Here is a 16793-nt window from a genome sequence, read left to right as displayed (position 1 = left end):
TGACTGATATTCTTTTTTTTTTATCTTGTTTGTTTTATTGAAACAGAAAATCCTGAAATATGAAAGCTATATATATTTTAAGTAACAAAAAAAAAAACACTCCTAAGAAAGTCCCACCATTTTTTTTCTTATTTTTCTTTTTGAACATACAACCTAATTTGTTCTGTTTAAGTGCAGCGTGACACATCTTTACCGCTTCTAAACTTGAATCTAAACATTCCCAGTTTTCAGTGAAGGCAGCATAGCTCCGCTTCCTCCAGTACGGCTTCTTGCTAACTGCAGCCATTTTGATTTGAACCGTATCTCCGGAGAGAAGCAGACTGGAAAAGGTGGGAATTGTGTTACGCTAAGAAAAGCACGCGTGTGTAATTTAATGTCTGCTCCCCTTTGAACCATTTGACAAACCACAGACTCGCTCCTGTGTTGCCTTAGAGATAACAGCCGAGTCCCCTACGAGCTCTAAATCCTAGCTAACATTAGCCGACGTTAGCTTCCTTAGCTCTATGCTCGAGGCTGTCTTGGAGGTTGGCATTTCATCTGCCCGTGCGCTTTATTTTGGTCTCGCACGTCAACATGACACAAGACCCGTCGTTTCACCTCGCCTGTATCCAACACAACAGCTGAAAAAACTGTCAATAATTTTCAGTAATCCCCGGCGTTTTTAGCTAGTGAGCCAGCGGCAACGTTGGCGCTTTTCTGGCTGTTAATGAGAGGGTGTCTTGTAAGGTGTGTTAGGTTGCGGATGTCGTCTTAGCCGAACCTCTGAATGTCACTTGTTCGGGATATTGCAGGTGTTACTGCGGAGAGGAGAGATGTGGGATCAGGGAGGACAGCCGTGGCCGCAGTGGCCTCTGAGCAGCCAGCAGCAATGGATGCAGTCCTTCCAGCACCAGCATGACCCAGGTCAGTGAAAGATGCGTTAACGTTCTAAACATTTTTTTTCCTCTTTTCAAAAACAAGAAAAATGTTGCACGATTGTTTGTGATCATCTGTTGATATGTTGGGATTATTTGGTATTTATTTAGGTCAGGTGGACTGGGCTGCTCTGGCACAGGCCTGGATAGCCCAAAAGGAGTCAACAGGGACACAACCGCACAACATTCAGCCTAATGGTCAGGACCTCCCCGGCCATGATTCTGGTCCACCTGCTCCGCCGGCTAACCATGGAGCCTTTCAGGGTGAACCAGGGTTTGGACGGATGTGGCAACCAGGTAAACGCTGGAGGGGGTGGGGGAGATACTTTGATTTGACTGTAGGCTTCCCAGAGAGCCACTTCTCAGGTCAGTTCTGCTTTAACTAAAAGATCAGAACTCTAAAGTAATGCTTGATGTCTCTGATTCAACACATACTTAAAGTGCTAGGCTAGCATTAGCTTTTTTTCCCACTCTTTGTTTTGATATGACATTTTTAGTTTTAAATTTGTAACATTTCTAGTGATATGTTTGGAAAAAGCGTTCAGGAAAGGCTGTTTTTCAGGTTTGTCAACTTAGTCCTTTGCCGTGAATGTTGTTAAATGTAATAACTCGTGTTTCAGCAGTTGTCTGTCCTGCTGCTTCTGAGAAATGCAGGTCATGTGACGGAGAGAATCAAAAGTAATTGTAAAAGATGAAGATAACTTGGATCAGGGAAAAACCCAGATTAGTAAGATCAGTGCAATAAATGACAATGTAAACATTTTATTGTATCGTCACTCGAATTCCGGATGGTACAGCAGGATCAACAGAAAAATGCAGGTTGTGAACACAAGAAGTCTCACATAAACTCTCTAGATGTTATTGTGTCTTGTGCAGCTTTGATTAAGAAAATTGTTGTTCATTCAGTGAAGTTACCAGAGGTATTTTTTTGACAAGCGTAATAGCAGTGTTGTTTTAAAATATTACTCAAACCGAAGTAAAAAAAAAGGATGCTTCAGTAAAACTTTTCCAAGATATATGTTTTAAAAGGTTACTCAAGTAACTCTGAGTTAATGTAACTAGTCACTACCTGCCTCTTCCGATAAGGTCTTTGTATAAATCGTGCTCATAAAAACAGGCAGTGATTTCAGTTTCTATTTTTGAAAATTGTTTATGCAAATTGCATCCATGTGACTCTTTGAGGATGTGGCAGATGTACAATCACAGACGGTAGACCAGGAGTGTCCAAACTTTTTGTTGTGTTTCCCAAAATTGTTCAGTCAAAAGTAATCCTTGAAGAAGAAAAAAAAACAAAACATAAAACTTTTGTTAAAAACTAAAATCCCTAAAAAGTAGATTAGGATTTTTGCTCAAGCAATAAATAAAAAAAAAAGTTGATTTATTTTTCAATTTTTGTAGAAAATGAATGTGAAAATCATCAAAGATCTGAAACTTAAAAAGGAATTTTTGCGTTTTCTCTACAAAAATGAATCCAGTTTGCACATTCTTTTGTGCCCAATTGAAACAAATGGGAGGGAAAACTCTCTTAGCAATAAAAACAAGATTTGGGTCATAATTTTTTATATGGTCACAATAAAAAGTCTCCATTTGAGTAAGAGTCACTGGATGAATATGTTTATATTTACTATGAAATGAGAGATTGGTTATTAAAAGACAGGTGTTTTGTGTTTTCACCTAACCTGTTTTTGATTAGAAAAACAAATAATTTCCTCCATGATAATCTTGCCTTGATTAAAATGTAAAAGTCTCCATCTCTGCTGGAGCACAGAATGAGTCCAGGCTCTGCAAATATGACATATTTAGCCATTTGAACTTGTTTTATTGAGTGAAGCCTCAATAAACCGTCTTGGTTTCACCTCTCACCCAGACTTCAGTGTGAACAAATTATAAAAGGATGAAATTTACTGGAAATTGTGGAAAGCATATAATAAGTAAATGGTGACATGTTGCTTTGCAGAGTGGGGGATACACGGTCAGGCCCCTCCCCCTCCGCCACCACCTCCACCCGAGCAGCCCTGGATTCCTCCGGGGTCCGGCCCGATGGACGTGGTGGCCCCGAGCGAGGACAGCAACAGCCAGGACAGCGTGGAGTTCAACTCTGAAGCCCACCGCGGGGGTTACCCCCAGAACAGCCATGGGTATGGGGCACAGCCCGACAGCTACGCCATGGCCCCCATGGCCATGAACCAGTTTGATTATCAGGTATGCAGATGCTGCGGTAGGAACTGTTGAAGCTTGTTGGGTTGTAGTGTGAGAAGCGAGTAGCAGAGGAAGAGGCAGTCCGCAACGTCTGTGCTGGACGCCAGCGTCTAGCTGCGTCACAGACTCTGTCCACATGTAATGCTTTACACGCTGCATGTTTGGAGTGTTTGATAAAATGTTAAAGTTTTCAGGCTGCAGATGTTCTGCATCATTTTGCAAAATTCAACTTATGAGGTTGACATTTATAGAAGTTGGACATCCATCATGTCATTAGGAAAAAGAGAGGATTTGCTGAGACGGCAAACACGCCTAGTTTATGTTTCACTAAGAACAGAGAATGGCTGAGACCATTAATCAGATTAATTGTGATGAATTTATTATTGACATCAACTAATTTAGTAACCGGTTAATTAACTGGATTATATTGACTCTGACTTGGGATTTGTTGAAAAAAAAAAACACACACACTGAGAGCAGTGATTGAGCCAAAACTATACCAAAAATATTTACATTTTGGGTTCAAGATAAACAAAGAATTCTTCTTTCTCTATAAATATGTTCACCTAAAACTCCTCGGGCGGCAATTTTAGCTTCACATGTTCAAATTTTGTAAAAAAAAAAAAAAAAAATTAAAGTCATATTAAACACATTTTTAATGTAATTATTAATCAGTTAATTCCAAAAATGACCAGCATAAAAGATTTAAAGAATGCTATGTTGAAATCAAGCCATAAAATATTTATTTTCTTACTTAAAAAGGGAATTGAATTATTTGTATATTTGAATAAATTTCTAATATTGTATAAAACAGTCTCAAATGAAAATCTATAGAGTGTGGTATTTTTTTAAGTCCAATTAATTGTCAGAATAATTGATTGATTATCAATCACTAAGATAATCAAATGACGTCAGCTCTACAACAGACGTCATTTGATTAGCTGCTCTAAAAAGTAGCATCTTAACATGACAAGTATTTATTCAGAGTAGGAGATTATAGCAGAATATTGCTGTATGTTGCTGAGCCTGAACCAAAAGCAACTTTAATTCTCTGAATAAAACAAATGACGACCAGAAGATAAAGATAAAGCCCAATGAGGGCCACTGTTGACTTTCCAGAAGGTTCCGGTAGGAAATCTGGCCGTCTAGCCAACAACTACAGTGATGGAAGAAACGCTGAGCTCCAGTATTTAATTTTCAGCCTGTTCCGTCTGTTGACAGCACGGCGCCGCTCCGTCCTTCCCCCCGACTCCCACGGGGTTTCACTCCCCGTACTGGCAGGGTCCCCCTCAGAGCAGGCGGGACACCCGACCGCCTGGCTTCAGGGACCGGCCCCGATCCCCCATCCAGCTCCCCGTCAAGCCTCCAGAGGCCCCGGCTGCTCTGGCTCCTCTAGCCCCTCTAGGTGAGTTTCACTATCCATTGCTTTGTAAACCTGATGGAATTTAAATACATATTCAATGCCTTGCTAAAGTATTCAGACCGTCAACCTTTTCACATTGCAACCACAAATCTCTGTGTATTTTTTGAGACTTTATGTTACAGAGTAGTACAGAGTTGTGAAGAGAGGAAGTGCGTTTCAACATTTTTTACAAATGAAAAGTGCGGATTTGTGTTTTGTCCTCTATATTCTGATATCTGTAAATAATATCCAGCACAAGCAGCTGATGGGGTTAAATACAGGACAGTCAGGAAGAAAACCAATTTCACCATGACACAAATATTAGTAGAAGAAAGTGATGTATTTTCCTTTTGATTTGAATTCAACATTTCAGTGTAATTCTGTCCATTCTGCTCAATATTTTCACCTATGACCTTGTACAAAAAACCCCATTGTTTTAAAAAATCTTCCAAATTTCCAGGTGTTTTTATTTTTATTTGTTTTTATTAACTTACCTGAGTTAAATTTCTAAATGTTTCTGGTATTTTTAAGTTTAGTTTATGAAAAACATCGAAGTTTATTACAACTCTTAAAATAAATATTTGTTTTAAATAATTTCCAGTCATTTGTTCTGCACTGTAAAGTCAACAAGCTAAAAGAAAATCTCATGTTGTACACAGGAATGTGATTACTCAGTGATGGTTCCTGACAGATTAAATACTTGCATCGTTAATGTCGATTTTCTTCAGACGCCATAAAGCGTCGCACGCTGCCCGCGTGGATCCGAGAGGGTCTGGAGAAGATGGACAGGGAGAAGCAGAAGAAGCTGGAGCGAGAGCGGATGGAGAAGGAGCGCGCCGAAATGAAAAAGGACGACAGGAAAGAACACAAAGCCAGCATGGAAGGGGATGGGCCCCGTTTGCCCCGCAAGAGCAAATTTGTAAGAATCTTTTTGGATCTTGATGCTGGACACTTTCTGGGTTATTTTCTTTTTGTTATCAAGTAGTATCGACTCCCAATTCCTGCTAACTTTTGAAAATCAGGACAGCGACGACGAGGGCAACGACGAGCACGAGAGCGAGGAGAAGATAACCGTGAAGCGAGAGTTTACCGTCCGCAGCCCGTCTCCACCGGCAGAGGACAGCGAACCAGAGCTAACCGACGAGTTAAAGGAGGAGCTGCTGGTCGGTTCCTCTTGTCACATCATCCCAACGTCACAAACAGTCGGCCGCAGCCATTTCAAACATGAACCTGTTTGTTTACATCTCTCCTATAGATGGGCATCACTAAAACTCTCCTGACTGAGATCCTCCTCACGGTCACCAACGAGGAGATCATGCACGTTGCCAGGGATACCCACAGAAAAGCCACTCGAGGTCTGCTTGCCCGTTTCCCTCACCATATCATCACCAGTTGCTTTTCACCAACAAGTCTGCAGTTAAATGATGTGCTTAATAATGTTTATAATCTAGCCACATGTAAGAAAGTTGAATGAGCATCATATGGAGTTTATCTGATATGCTTTTTTTTTTAACCATTCTCTGCTAATGCACCAGATGGAGGGAGAGCATGCCTCTGATAAATTAGCTTAAAAAAATCTAAAGCTAAATGGGAAAAAAAAAGTGTCTGTAGTCAGTGAATTCACCTCTAGGGGGAGCAAGTGATATGGTTTATTGAAGTTACTGCATTAGTACAGATTGGTTTCTTATCCTGTTTGACTTGAAGTTTGTTGTTAACCCTCTCTTTTTTTCTCTATTTTTCTTTTTTTTTGTGTATATTTTCATTTTTGCTTTAATCTCTTGTTACCAACGGCAGCTCTTGTGACTAGTGCTAAATCTGTGGCCCCTTCTCTAGCAACTCTCTTCCGTTAAGAGACAATGGCAGTTTGTGTTTTAACATGTTGTTCCTGTTGTTGATGTGAATCAAAGCTCCTGCAAAACAGCTGGCACAGTCAAGTGCACTGGCTTCTCTGACCGGTCTCAGTGAGTATCCCTTTTTCTGTCGCTGGGCGGGTTAGAGGGGGGCGGGAGACGGGAAATGCTTAGAAATCGTGGTTGGGAGTTATATTGGGCAAAACAATAAGAATTTTAAGACGTGACGGCAAAATATATTAGTTTCTTTTAAGATCGTTCAAGACACTTTTTCTGTGTAGTTTCACAAAAGCATGCTTTTTTTATTTTTTTATTTTTTTAAAGATTTATCAGTGATGACTGCAGATTTACATAGGATTAAGTGCCTTTCATGGGGGTTCCTGTGTTTGAGTCGGTTTCATTATTTGAAACCTAATTGTATTAGAATGCATCTCGTTTTCCTTCCACCAATTGAACGGTCTTGGGGGGGCTCTGTTGTGGCAGGCGGGATTGGTGACTACGGCTCAGATGAAAGCGAGGACGACGACGCTCGCAGCGCTCGAGGGTCTGACTCTTCGGAGACAGACGAGGAAGAACTGCACCACCGCATCCGAGCGAAGCAGGACGCCTTCCGCCGTAAAGAGCAGGAATTGCAGGAAAAACTGGCACAAGAAGCTCTGATTGCACGGGGTGAGTCCCAAGTTAGGTTATTTTTAAAAGCACTTAAAAGGAATTGAGGGTTTTTTTTTGTCTGTTGTCTCACATCAAAACAAGGAGAAAAAGTTTCCAAAGTATAAAATTATATATATACAAATACAATAAAATTATTTTTAGGACTGTCTAACCTCTTCTTTCTTACTTTAGTTTTCCTTTGTATAACTCTCTCCTTCCTCCACTGTGTATTGTTTCTTTCATTGTTTCCGTGGTTTCTATAGATTTTTCTTCCTTTCCTTATGTCCTTTGTTATCTTAATTTGATATTGAAGGAAGCGTTTACATGAAAAGGAATTAAAGCTTTAGCAGGTAACATTTTTAAAAATGTGTTTTTTCCATATTTGTTAAATCTGTAATGTCATGACACTAGAATGACAGATTATCTGTGAAAAGATTTAGCTTGTCTGTCTTCCCCCATTGCTTCCTGTGCTAACTACAGAAATGCAATTTGGTTAGAAACAACCAATCAGAGCCAGGAGGAGGGTCTTAGTGCTGTCAATCAAGCTCTTGTGATAGTTTTAAGAAATATGTAAAAAACATATTTTTACAGAAGTTACTTACTGCATCTTTAATGAAAAAACGGAAATTACACAAAGTGAGAACCACTTTCTACAACTTTATATAAAACTAAGGTTCTTACATTTGTTTTTAATCTTTCTTTGTGTGTTTTTCAGAAGAGATGGCGAAGGAGAGATTGAGCAGAGAAAAGGGGGAATACAATGAGGGTCAGTTAGAAAATGCACACAAACAGGAAGTAAACGAGAAGGAGCCAGAGTCTGTGGTAGACAGGCGTGGGTCCCGTAGTGATGAGGGCAAGCACTCAGGCCGAGGGAAGGAACAATCGAGGCGAGCCGGCAGCGACTCCCCGGCCAACGGTCACAGCAGCAGCTCCCGCTCCACCTCCAGCCGCAGCAGCTCCCGCTCCTCCTCCACGTCCTCGTCTTCCTCTACATCCTCCTGTAGCTCCTCTCGGTCTTTGTCCCCACAAAGGAAGAGGCGGCGTAGTCGCTCTTCGTCCCGCAAAGCCCGGCGGCGCAGCCGCAGCCACAGCTCCCACAGGCACCGCAGCGAGAAGGCCAGGGACAGGAGGAGGAGCAGCGCAGAGCGCTCAAGTCGCCACAAGAGGGAGCGCAGCGCTTCCAGAGAGCACAGGAGCCGCAGGAGTAGGTCCCGGTCCAGGGAGCGAGACAGGGACAGAGGCAGGGGTAGGGGGAGAGACAGCCACAGTCGCAGCAGAGACAGAGCTAGGGACAAGGACAGGAAGAGGAGCCGGGAGCGCAGGGACAGCAGTCACAGTCGGAGCAGCAAACATAAACAAAAAGTCTCAAGCAGGGACAGGGACAGGGAGAGGAGGAGAGACAGAAGTCGAAGCCATGAGAAAGACAAGAAAAAGAAAGATAAAGACAGAGAAAAAGATTCAGACAAAAAGAAAGAGAAGCCTAGATCTAAAGACAAGGAGAAGGAAAAAGGAAGCTCCGTTACAGAGGAGAATGACAAGGCAAAGAAAAGGAAAGAGAGCGACTCTTTGACAGACTCCCAGAGCGACAAGCGCTCTCGGCAAGATAGCAAATCGTCTAAGAAGGGCTCCAGCAAAGCTAGCAAGAAACGCTCAGACTCCGACTCGAGTAGATCCCCCACCCCCGAAGTTAGCAAGGAAAAGAAATCTAAGAAATCCAAACGTAGCCGGTCAAGGTCGGTGGAAAAATCTCACAAGTCTGGTAAGAAGGCAAGCCGCAAACACAAGTCTAAGTCACGATCAAGGTAGTATTCGTTTTTTATTCCCTCTATTTACTCTGTTGTGTGTCTCACTTGAATTTGTATTTTCAGAGAAATGTTGACTGTCGTTGCCGCAAAGTGCTCAACTGTGTAAAATCAAGTGTTATACAGTACAGGGCTTATGATGGTTTTCTATGCCATATGTTCAGTACACCTTGGGTCATTTTTGCCTTTGAGGATCTTCGTAGTAAAATGTAAAACTGTTTGTTGCTTTGCACTGTCTTCATGGTAGCTTCCTATGTAGAGACCTATAGGACATTAGTCTCTTTGCTATGATGGCTGGGAAGCAGAAATGATCTTTGCATGTTGTAGCGTATGCTTTGAGCGCTAAATATATCATTAATGTCGCGCCATCCGCCTCTCTTCCAGGTCCGCATCCCCATCCCATCGAAGCAAACGCTGAGGAGCACAGTCGACATCTGGATCTGTGCATTTACCCGCTTAAAATTCCATGAGTTGAGCAGGCTTGTCTCATTATAGAGGCAGTTGTGTAGGTGAACACCCCCCTCATACATTTCTTTTATTGTAAATATGCTGTAATTTTTAAAGTGTGACTGACAAACAATACATTTTGAATGCTAGATTTCATTATGCAGAGTTTAATCACACTAAAATCTGAAGTTGTACCGTTTTAAAACATAATATGAACATTTCCTTCCCTTCTCACGTTGTTGTATGATGTCCAATAAAGCCGTTATCTTCCTTGTTTTGTCTCATGTCATTTTAAATGCTGCTATTGTCATTGCTTTAACAAATCAGAAGATGAAGATTTATTAGAAATGGGATTGGGTCGTGCCCTTTGTCCATGTAGATTTCGCTTTAGCAGATGAGGAAAAACAAGTCACTTTTCTGGTCTTACAAAGCCAGTTTGTGGATTGTGAAAAGTTTGTCCTGTTTTGAGATTTAAATGAAAAAAAGCCCCTAAATGTATTTGCAGATCCTTTCTAATTGAAAAATGTGTACTCAAAGTAACTGCTTTCTGTTCAAAAGACCAGTGTACCTCGGATTTAAAAAGTTGGGTTAGAGAATCGAAAATGTGTGCAAGACTAAATATGCCAGGTTGTCATCTAAAAACTCAAGACACGTTTCAAATGGAAGTCAAGACCAGAGAAACCTACAACAGTTTCAATTGGATTGATGAAAAGTCACTGATATGGTGAAGACTCATCCAGTGATTAATTAGAAGATGCCAATACGAAGCCAGGCTGTCTGAGAAAAGTTTCAAATTCGCTTAAGAGCAAATGAATTGGCCTGGGGAAATGAAGCAACACTTGAGGACCAAGATTACAGGGATTACTCATCAGTTGACCCCCAAAACTACCGTCGGAGAGGTGGCAGCTATTGTTACAATACGGGAAATAATACTAATATGGGAACAAAGAGGAAAAGGGTTAAATATGATAGTTTCCTGGCCAAAATGGGAAAATGACTGTTCAATAACTAATTATGACGGGTTTTAAAAAGATATACAACATATTTGTTGAATTGTAACATCAAAAGAAAAATAAAACCATATTTTGTTATAATGTGAACTGTGTTAGAACCAATACCAATGACAAGATTTTGTCATGTTTGTACAATACTGCATTACTGTATTATGCATTTAAATTCTAAAAAAAATACATGGAAATTTGTGAACTGGCGTTATTAAATGGCAGTTCACAATAGTAAAGGTGTCCACTCTTTGAGAGCAAAAAGTACTTTACAACGTAACAATAAAACTTACTCAAAATGGAAAACGTGAAGAAAATATACCAAACTGGGTGACTATCACATCCAGAAGATGGCGGTAGAGACGTGTTGACGCCCACAGCTCCCACCAGACAGCCGAAGAAGAAAAAAGCATTCAAAGGAAAATTAAAGAAAAATGTCAAAAACAATTTGAAGATAAGAAAGAAAAATTCTTGTTTAAAAATCCAGAAGACGGTTGGAAATTATATTTTTATGTTATCTTATTTCACTCTCCTTGCAAGTTGGTGGCGATAATGGACTGTGGTGTGGTTTGCCCACCGCGAGGCCATTAAAACCTAGTAGTAGAAGAAGAAGAAGGAAACAAACAAGAAGGGTTACACAGCTGATGACTGTAGGGAGATGTACTCCAACAAGTTTGGCCGTCTCATGTTCGGGTTGAAGGGCCTTAAAGCGACCTCCGCCTGCGGTGCCTTCCAGAGAGCGGCGGCTAGGAGCGGATTCAACTGGGCTGCGGTGTGTAAGCAGCGGACACTGTGGCAGCAGAGGAGCGCCTGTGCAGGGATGCACCAGACCGGGTACTTAACAGAACCGAGCGAGCCGAGGGTGGATGGTTTGATAACCACCTGAGCCTCTCGTGTACGGTGTCCGTGTGAGGAACAATGACTTCCAATGAGCTTTCAGATGATTATTGGTTATCCTAACGTGGACCAGCAAAAAGCCGAAGCTGGTGGTATATGTAGCAATTTAGCCAATACAATTGTAGTTGATTATGACTGTTATTAGACAAGTAAAGATTTTTCGTCGGATTATATTAACATTACCAGTGTGCACCCCGCTTTTTGCCCGACCTGTCCTCCATATGGGTACCAAACTCAGACACCTTTCACCATCTTGTTTTAGTGGTCAACTGGTCATAAACTAATGCTAGTACATTTGCTAATTGTTTAAAATTTTCAATGAAAAATGTACTTAAAATGATCCCAAATAACGTAGAATTTTCCAGAAACAACTCATTTTTTATTATCTTGATTACAAATAGACTGAGTGAGAAAATGTAAGATAAATTTGCTCTCCCTGCCCCCCAATGGAAAGGGTGCATTAACCTCATTACTAGCTAAATGTATTTGCTAATTTAAAAAGTACATTTTTAAGACATATTATATTCTATTTAACTAAATTCAGTTTAATTACATGGTGCCAATTCACAAACCAGTTAACAAAAAGTCAATTCAATCGAATCATAGATCAACTGATCCCAGTTACCAAACATTGCAGTCAAGTTCATTTCATTATTCAAATTAGTTTTAAAAAGCTTTATATATAAGGAAACCCAGCAGAATGTTCCTGTAAAAAAAAAAAAATTTAAATCTGTTCTGTACTTCTAAATGCAGATCAATGCGGCTTTGAGAAGTAACAGCATCGAGTTCAGGGTGCTGTAAAATGAAACTCAAAGGTACATTTAATATCTTTTTGTTTGTCATGATAATGATCACTGAACCATGTACACCGTTAGGTCAGCCATCCACACCACTGTGGACCCCGGTGAGGTGAAGAGGTTCCAGCTGCTGGCCAACAAGTGGTGGGACGAAGAGGGAGAGTTTGCTGCCCTTCATGCCATGAACGACCTCAGGGTGCCTTTCGTACGGTGAGTCTGTCATTCTTTCTTTTCTTTCGGTTTGGTTAGTTGTTTTTTGTTTTGCAGACTTTTTAAAAAGTGTGTGTATACGTAGGAGATCAACATAATTGTTGAATGAAAAGAAAAATGTGTGATGTGCATTTGTATTCATCCCCTCTCAGCCAGTACCTCATGGAACAAAATGAGAAAAGTGTAGTGAACTCGTACATGGACTTGCTTTGTTCCAGTTCTGAAGATGTATTTGGGTTTTACACTTTGAAATACAACTAAAAAGTGTTCTGAATCCTGGGTTTCCCGCTTCTTACAGTGTGTCCGCTCATCCTTAAAAAGTCTTAAATTTACGTATCTAACGTCAAGGCCTTAAGATGTCTTAAATTCACTTTTGAAAAAAAGGCGTTAAGTATGTCAGTCAGTGGTCTTACATTTTGGCATGGCAGGACTATTTAATCTCATAGTTTTCTTTCAAGCAAAAGCTTGAGTCATCTTTATTGCATTCTGTGACTCGGAAGCGGTTGAGGCTACCACTAACTAGCTGCTAAAATGTCCTTGCTAGCTAGCTAACTTTTTTTGCATCTATCATTGGCAAGTGCAAATTTATCGCTAGTTGGGTGGACGACATTTGTTTTCGCTACTTTTGTTCTGCTTGATTGAAATGCGTCATCATCCCACAGCTATTTGTCGATTTAGTTTCTTTCTGTCTTGTATCCAAAATGGCATCGAAAAAGATTTTACAAAGTCTTACATTTCTTGACTTATTGACAGCATGAGCTCACTTTTATCCAGACTGAAAGAAAACTTTTCTGCTCCACAGCAAATTTGAATGCGAGACTTTTGACGGCTCTGCCATCTTTTCAGGGATAATCTGTTGAATGCGCAGAGAGAGCGTCACCCCGGACAACCGCTGGCAGGACTGAGAATCCTGGATGTGGGTTGTGGCGGAGGCCTGCTCTCAGAGGTGAAGATCTTTTTTCTTTTTTTTTCTCCCCTCTCTGTTTGGGGGAGCAACGCAGTGAGCGCAGAGACATGGAGACACATCCTGCTCTGTAGTATCTGTCTACTTGCTGTTTTTTTTCTTTTCTTTTCTCTGTCGCATTGAAGCTTTTCATTCACGTTTCAGTGGCAGCCGACTCCAATCAGCATGTGAAAACACGCACTCCGGTGTCGTCCCGGCTCTGCTCTCTTGTGGTCTAACTGGTCGCAGTGTGGTGGACTGGACAGCCAGTCGTCCACTGTTGTTTATCTGTTTGTTATTGTTGATGGGTGGACAGCTGTGTTCTGATCTGAGGACATAACCAGCTCGGTTGTGTGATCTGGGATGACAAAATCAGGCCTCTGCAGGGCACATCCTGTCATATTTATGGAGACTCGCGCACACGCCCATATAAGGCCATGTTAGGATCATAGATGTTTACTGTGTGTCGGGTTGCGTTGCCCATCAGAGTGGATCAGACGTGTGTGGGGGGGGGGTGTATGTATGTGTGTGTATGTGTGAATGAATGAAGCCTCCTGGGCAAATATTTGCATCTCTCCACAAGAGGGCAGTGTAGTCAACACCGAACATAACAGGATTGACAGCTGAATTCATTTTTCCACTTTTTTTCTCAACAAAAGTTCTGAAAATGTGAGATGTTCTTTTCCTTTTTATATATATATATATATATATATATATATATATATATATATATATATATATATATCTTTATTTTTGGTCAGCAGTGGTTTTTGCTTTGTAACTCTCCTGAATGCTGTTATTTTGCTTTAGTTTCCTTTCTTATTGCTAAATCATGTAATTATTAATACTCCGACTTTGAACAGGGAATCTTCAAGGTGTGGACTACTTACTTAATATAAGTGAGTCAGAGTATGTAAAATCTACAAACCCAGATTGAGTGGAAGCAGCTAAAATTCTCTAAAAGAGACTTTTCTATTCAGAACCAGTCTGTTTTTTTTTCTTTACTCCGAAGAGTTTATCTGGGCTGGCGTAATGTAAGAACGTTTCCTGTCACACTCACTGTTCAATTTTTAAGGCAAATACATTATCTAGCCTTAAAAATATGTTTTAAGCCACAATGCTTAGAAGGAAAGTGAAAATGCAATCGGATATGCAATCTGTTGTTCATTCGCTTCACACACTATAGCATTCATTTTCTGTGGTTAATAATTGACTGGAACGAAAACCTTTTTGCAGTTGGGTAATTCATCGCATAAACTAAAATTATCTCAATAATTTCCATCCTGACAATCACTATTTATGTTTTGAGGAACAGATTTGTTTGCAGTTTACAAGTTTGCATTTGTAAAATTAATTGCTTGAGCACGGTCTCAAAATAACAACATATCGTTTTATCACAACAATGTAATGCAAAATTTGTAATGGCAGGCCTTACCAAGTGTCCATTTGACACATTCCCAAATGTGACAGTTTTTTAATGTTTTGATTGAGAAAACAAATTGTTCTCTTAGCTCTTTGCCTATTATTTACAACAATTGGCTCTGTTTCAACATAACTTTCATAGTCATCAATGTAAGGTGCCCAAAAGATGAATACTTTCCAGATTTTGTGGTGTTTTGTCAGAAAACAAATGCTAATATTAACCCCATGAACAGGGCAACAGTTATTATATGAACTCTGTTGTTTCTTAGGAATAAGAAGACTAAATCTTTGGAACAATGTTAACACAAGGCCAAATTCTGGTAATAATAATGTTTTTCTTCAATGAAATCAACGGTTCGAAACTTCCAACTGATGTTTTTTTTGTTTATTTTCTCCTCACCCCCACCTCTCCTCGGCCTCTTCAGCCACTGGGTTGCCTGGGAGCCACCGTATCGGGTATAGATCCAGTAGAAGACAGCGTCCGCATCGCCCAGCAGCACGCGGCTCACGACCCGGACCTCCGCGACCGGGTGTCCTACCGGGCCTGCACCCTGGAGGAGCTCGCCGGCGAAGGGGAGGCGCAGCTGGAGCCGGAGCCGGAGCAGGGGGTCACCCAGTTCGACGCCGTCGTGGCGTCTGAAGTGGTGGAGCATCTGGCCGACTTGGACACTTTCGCCGTCTGCTGCAGTCGCGTTCTGAAGGTGCATCGTCTCTATGCGTTTGTGTCAATTCACTTCTCTAGCCGTTTACATAGCTATGGTAACGCATGTACACCTGAGCGCCCACGGTTGTGCATATGGTGCCACTGTGGACTTTTTTAAAAATCTCAGATAGAGCTGCAGCTAGCGATTATATTAGAAATCGATTATTCCACCGATTATTGTGACGATTAGTCGAATCTTAAAAGTTTGCCACATTCTTAAAATTTTTCATTTAAGCTTATTTTCTGCAATCCTAGAAATGCAACATTGCACAGTACATACATTGTACAGTACAATAAACCCTTTCCTGTCAGCCTACTGTCATATAAGAGACACTAGAGCCCACAAAAAGACCCCCTGGTGGGGAAAAAAAACAAAAACATGTCTTTGTGTATGTATTATGTATGTATTTACATTAACTTTGAAATGTCAAAAAAACCCGGCAGCATTTTCCAAATCAAGCATGTGCTGTACTCTAGTCATCTTTCCTGTTACCTGCAGAAGGTTTCACTTTCTCTGGCGGAATGAATTAGACATGTCTCAACGTGTGGAAGAAAATACAGTAGCTTATTACACCTCTATGTTTTGATGCATTTACGATCCAGAAATGTCAGAATTTTCCTGATCTAAGCCTGTGAGGTCCTCTTCTCTGTGCAGCCAGGAGGCTCACTCTTCATCACCACTCTAAATAAAACCAACCTGTCGTATGCGCTGGCCATCGTCGTCGCCGAGCAGCTGCTGCACATCGTTCCCAGAGGGACACACGACTGGGAGAAGTTCATCAGCCCCGTGGAGCTGGAGCGCCTCCTGGAGTCCAGTGAGTCACAAATATCCGAAATAGAGGGAAAAGCACCAACTAAGATCCCATACAGATGTTAACTACGTGTCTGCGTTGTAGCCAAATATTTTATTTCAATGACTTTGTATGATAAAGGTTTGTCTCTTTTGCCTTCCGCTCCCTTCTCAGATGGTTTCTTGGTGCAGTCTGTCCAAGGAATGCTGTACAACCCGATCTCTGGAGCCTGGAGCTGGACAAACAACACTGAAATCAACTATGCCCTCCATGTTGTCAAGCAGGATGATAAAGCTGAGGATGGCAGCACTCCCCCTGGGGGCCACAATGAAGTGGCACACAGCTGAACCACTTTATTAAAAAAAAAAAAAAAAAAAAATTTAACAGGGATTGAGGTGTGTAGCTGCACTTTTGGTGTCCCTCGGGTCAGCTGTGAAACACCAATTAGGGACTGAGATTATTCAGGGATTAAAGACAGACTTGGTATAGAATGACCTGTGTGCTCTAGTCATTAAGACATGAGATTTAGTCAAAATGTTAATGTAGTCGATATATGGAAAGAAGCTTGCCTTGGAGTAATTCTAAGACTTCTCTGGGTCAGAGCATATCGTTATTTTCATCATATGCCATTCTGCCTCAGTGAATGTTTATCAAAATGCATCTTCCTCTATTAAAGTGTACCTTTTCACTGTTATACGTCTTGGAATTTTTATTTTTCATTTTTGACTGTGATAATAAAATCACGGCTTCCCAGTTTCCATATA

The 16793-nt window shown here is 41.0% G+C and overlaps 2 protein-coding genes across 4 annotated transcripts; both read left to right on the top strand.

Moving 5' to 3' along the window:
• Positions 1-284: 284 nt before the first annotated feature.
• On the top strand, positions 285-9539 carry pnisr (PNN-interacting serine/arginine-rich protein). 3 transcript variants are annotated; one of them, XM_044118137.1, is made up of 12 exons: positions 286-329; positions 792-903; positions 1026-1211; positions 2872-3116; positions 4335-4518; positions 5244-5434; positions 5538-5678; positions 5771-5870; positions 6423-6476; positions 6849-7034; positions 7735-8818; positions 9203-9539. In XM_044118137.1, exons 2-12 carry the CDS (start codon positions 813-815, stop codon positions 9234-9236), a joined length of 2496 nt encoding a protein of 831 aa, XP_043974072.1. In that variant the 5' UTR covers positions 286-329; positions 792-812; the 3' UTR covers positions 9237-9539. The 3 variants fall into 3 exon arrangements, with proteins under 3 accessions (XP_043974073.1, XP_043974072.1, XP_043974071.1); XM_044118136.1 differs by having other exon boundaries at positions 287-329; positions 7732-8818; XM_044118138.1 differs by lacking the exons at positions 5538-5678; positions 5771-5870; positions 6423-6476; ... (1 more) ...; positions 7735-8818; positions 9203-9539 and having other exon boundaries at positions 285-329; positions 2872-3052; positions 5244-5357.
• A 1112-nt stretch (positions 9540-10651) lies between these two features.
• Positions 10652-16723, top strand: coq3 (coenzyme Q3 methyltransferase). The gene is made up of 6 exons (XM_044118144.1): positions 10652-11100; positions 12039-12170; positions 13017-13116; positions 14961-15236; positions 15894-16053; positions 16204-16723. The coding sequence occupies exons 1-6, from the start codon at positions 10925-10927 to the stop codon at positions 16374-16376; spliced, it is 1017 nt and encodes a 338-aa protein (XP_043974079.1). The 5' UTR covers positions 10652-10924; the 3' UTR covers positions 16377-16723.
• The last annotated feature ends 70 nt before the right edge of the window (positions 16724-16793 follow it).

Source organism: Gambusia affinis, linkage group LG05, assembly GCF_019740435.1.
Source record: "Gambusia affinis linkage group LG05, SWU_Gaff_1.0, whole genome shotgun sequence".
In the NCBI taxonomy this organism is placed as follows: Eukaryota; Metazoa; Chordata; class Actinopteri; order Cyprinodontiformes; family Poeciliidae; genus Gambusia; species Gambusia affinis.
The sequence above is the reverse complement of the archived record's forward strand: the minus strand, read 5'-3'. Positions and strand labels throughout refer to the sequence as shown.

What these genes read in the sequence shown, in the direction of transcription:
- coq3 (XM_044118144.1), top strand. Translation starts at nt 10,925, where the DNA reads ATGTACTCCAACAAGTTTGGCCGTCTCATGTTCGGGTTGAAGGGCCTT. An exon ending in GCTGCAGTCGCGTTCTGAAG is followed by an intron (nt 15,237 to 15,893) that starts GTGCATCGTCTC and finishes TTCTCTGTGCAG; the next exon opens with CCAGGAGGCTCACTCTTCAT. An exon ending in GGAGCGCCTCCTGGAGTCCA is followed by an intron (nt 16,054 to 16,203) that starts GTGAGTCACAAA and finishes CTCCCTTCTCAG; the next exon opens with ATGGTTTCTTGGTGCAGTCT.
- pnisr (XM_044118136.1), top strand. Translation starts at nt 813, where the DNA reads ATGTGGGATCAGGGAGGACAGCCGTGGCCGCAGTGGCCTCTGAGCAGC. An exon ending in TGGACGGATGTGGCAACCAG is followed by an intron (nt 1,212 to 2,871) that starts GTAAACGCTGGA and finishes GTTGCTTTGCAG; the next exon opens with AGTGGGGGATACACGGTCAG. An exon ending in TGCCCCGCAAGAGCAAATTT is followed by an intron (nt 5,435 to 5,537) that starts GTAAGAATCTTT and finishes TTTGAAAATCAG; the next exon opens with GACAGCGACGACGAGGGCAA.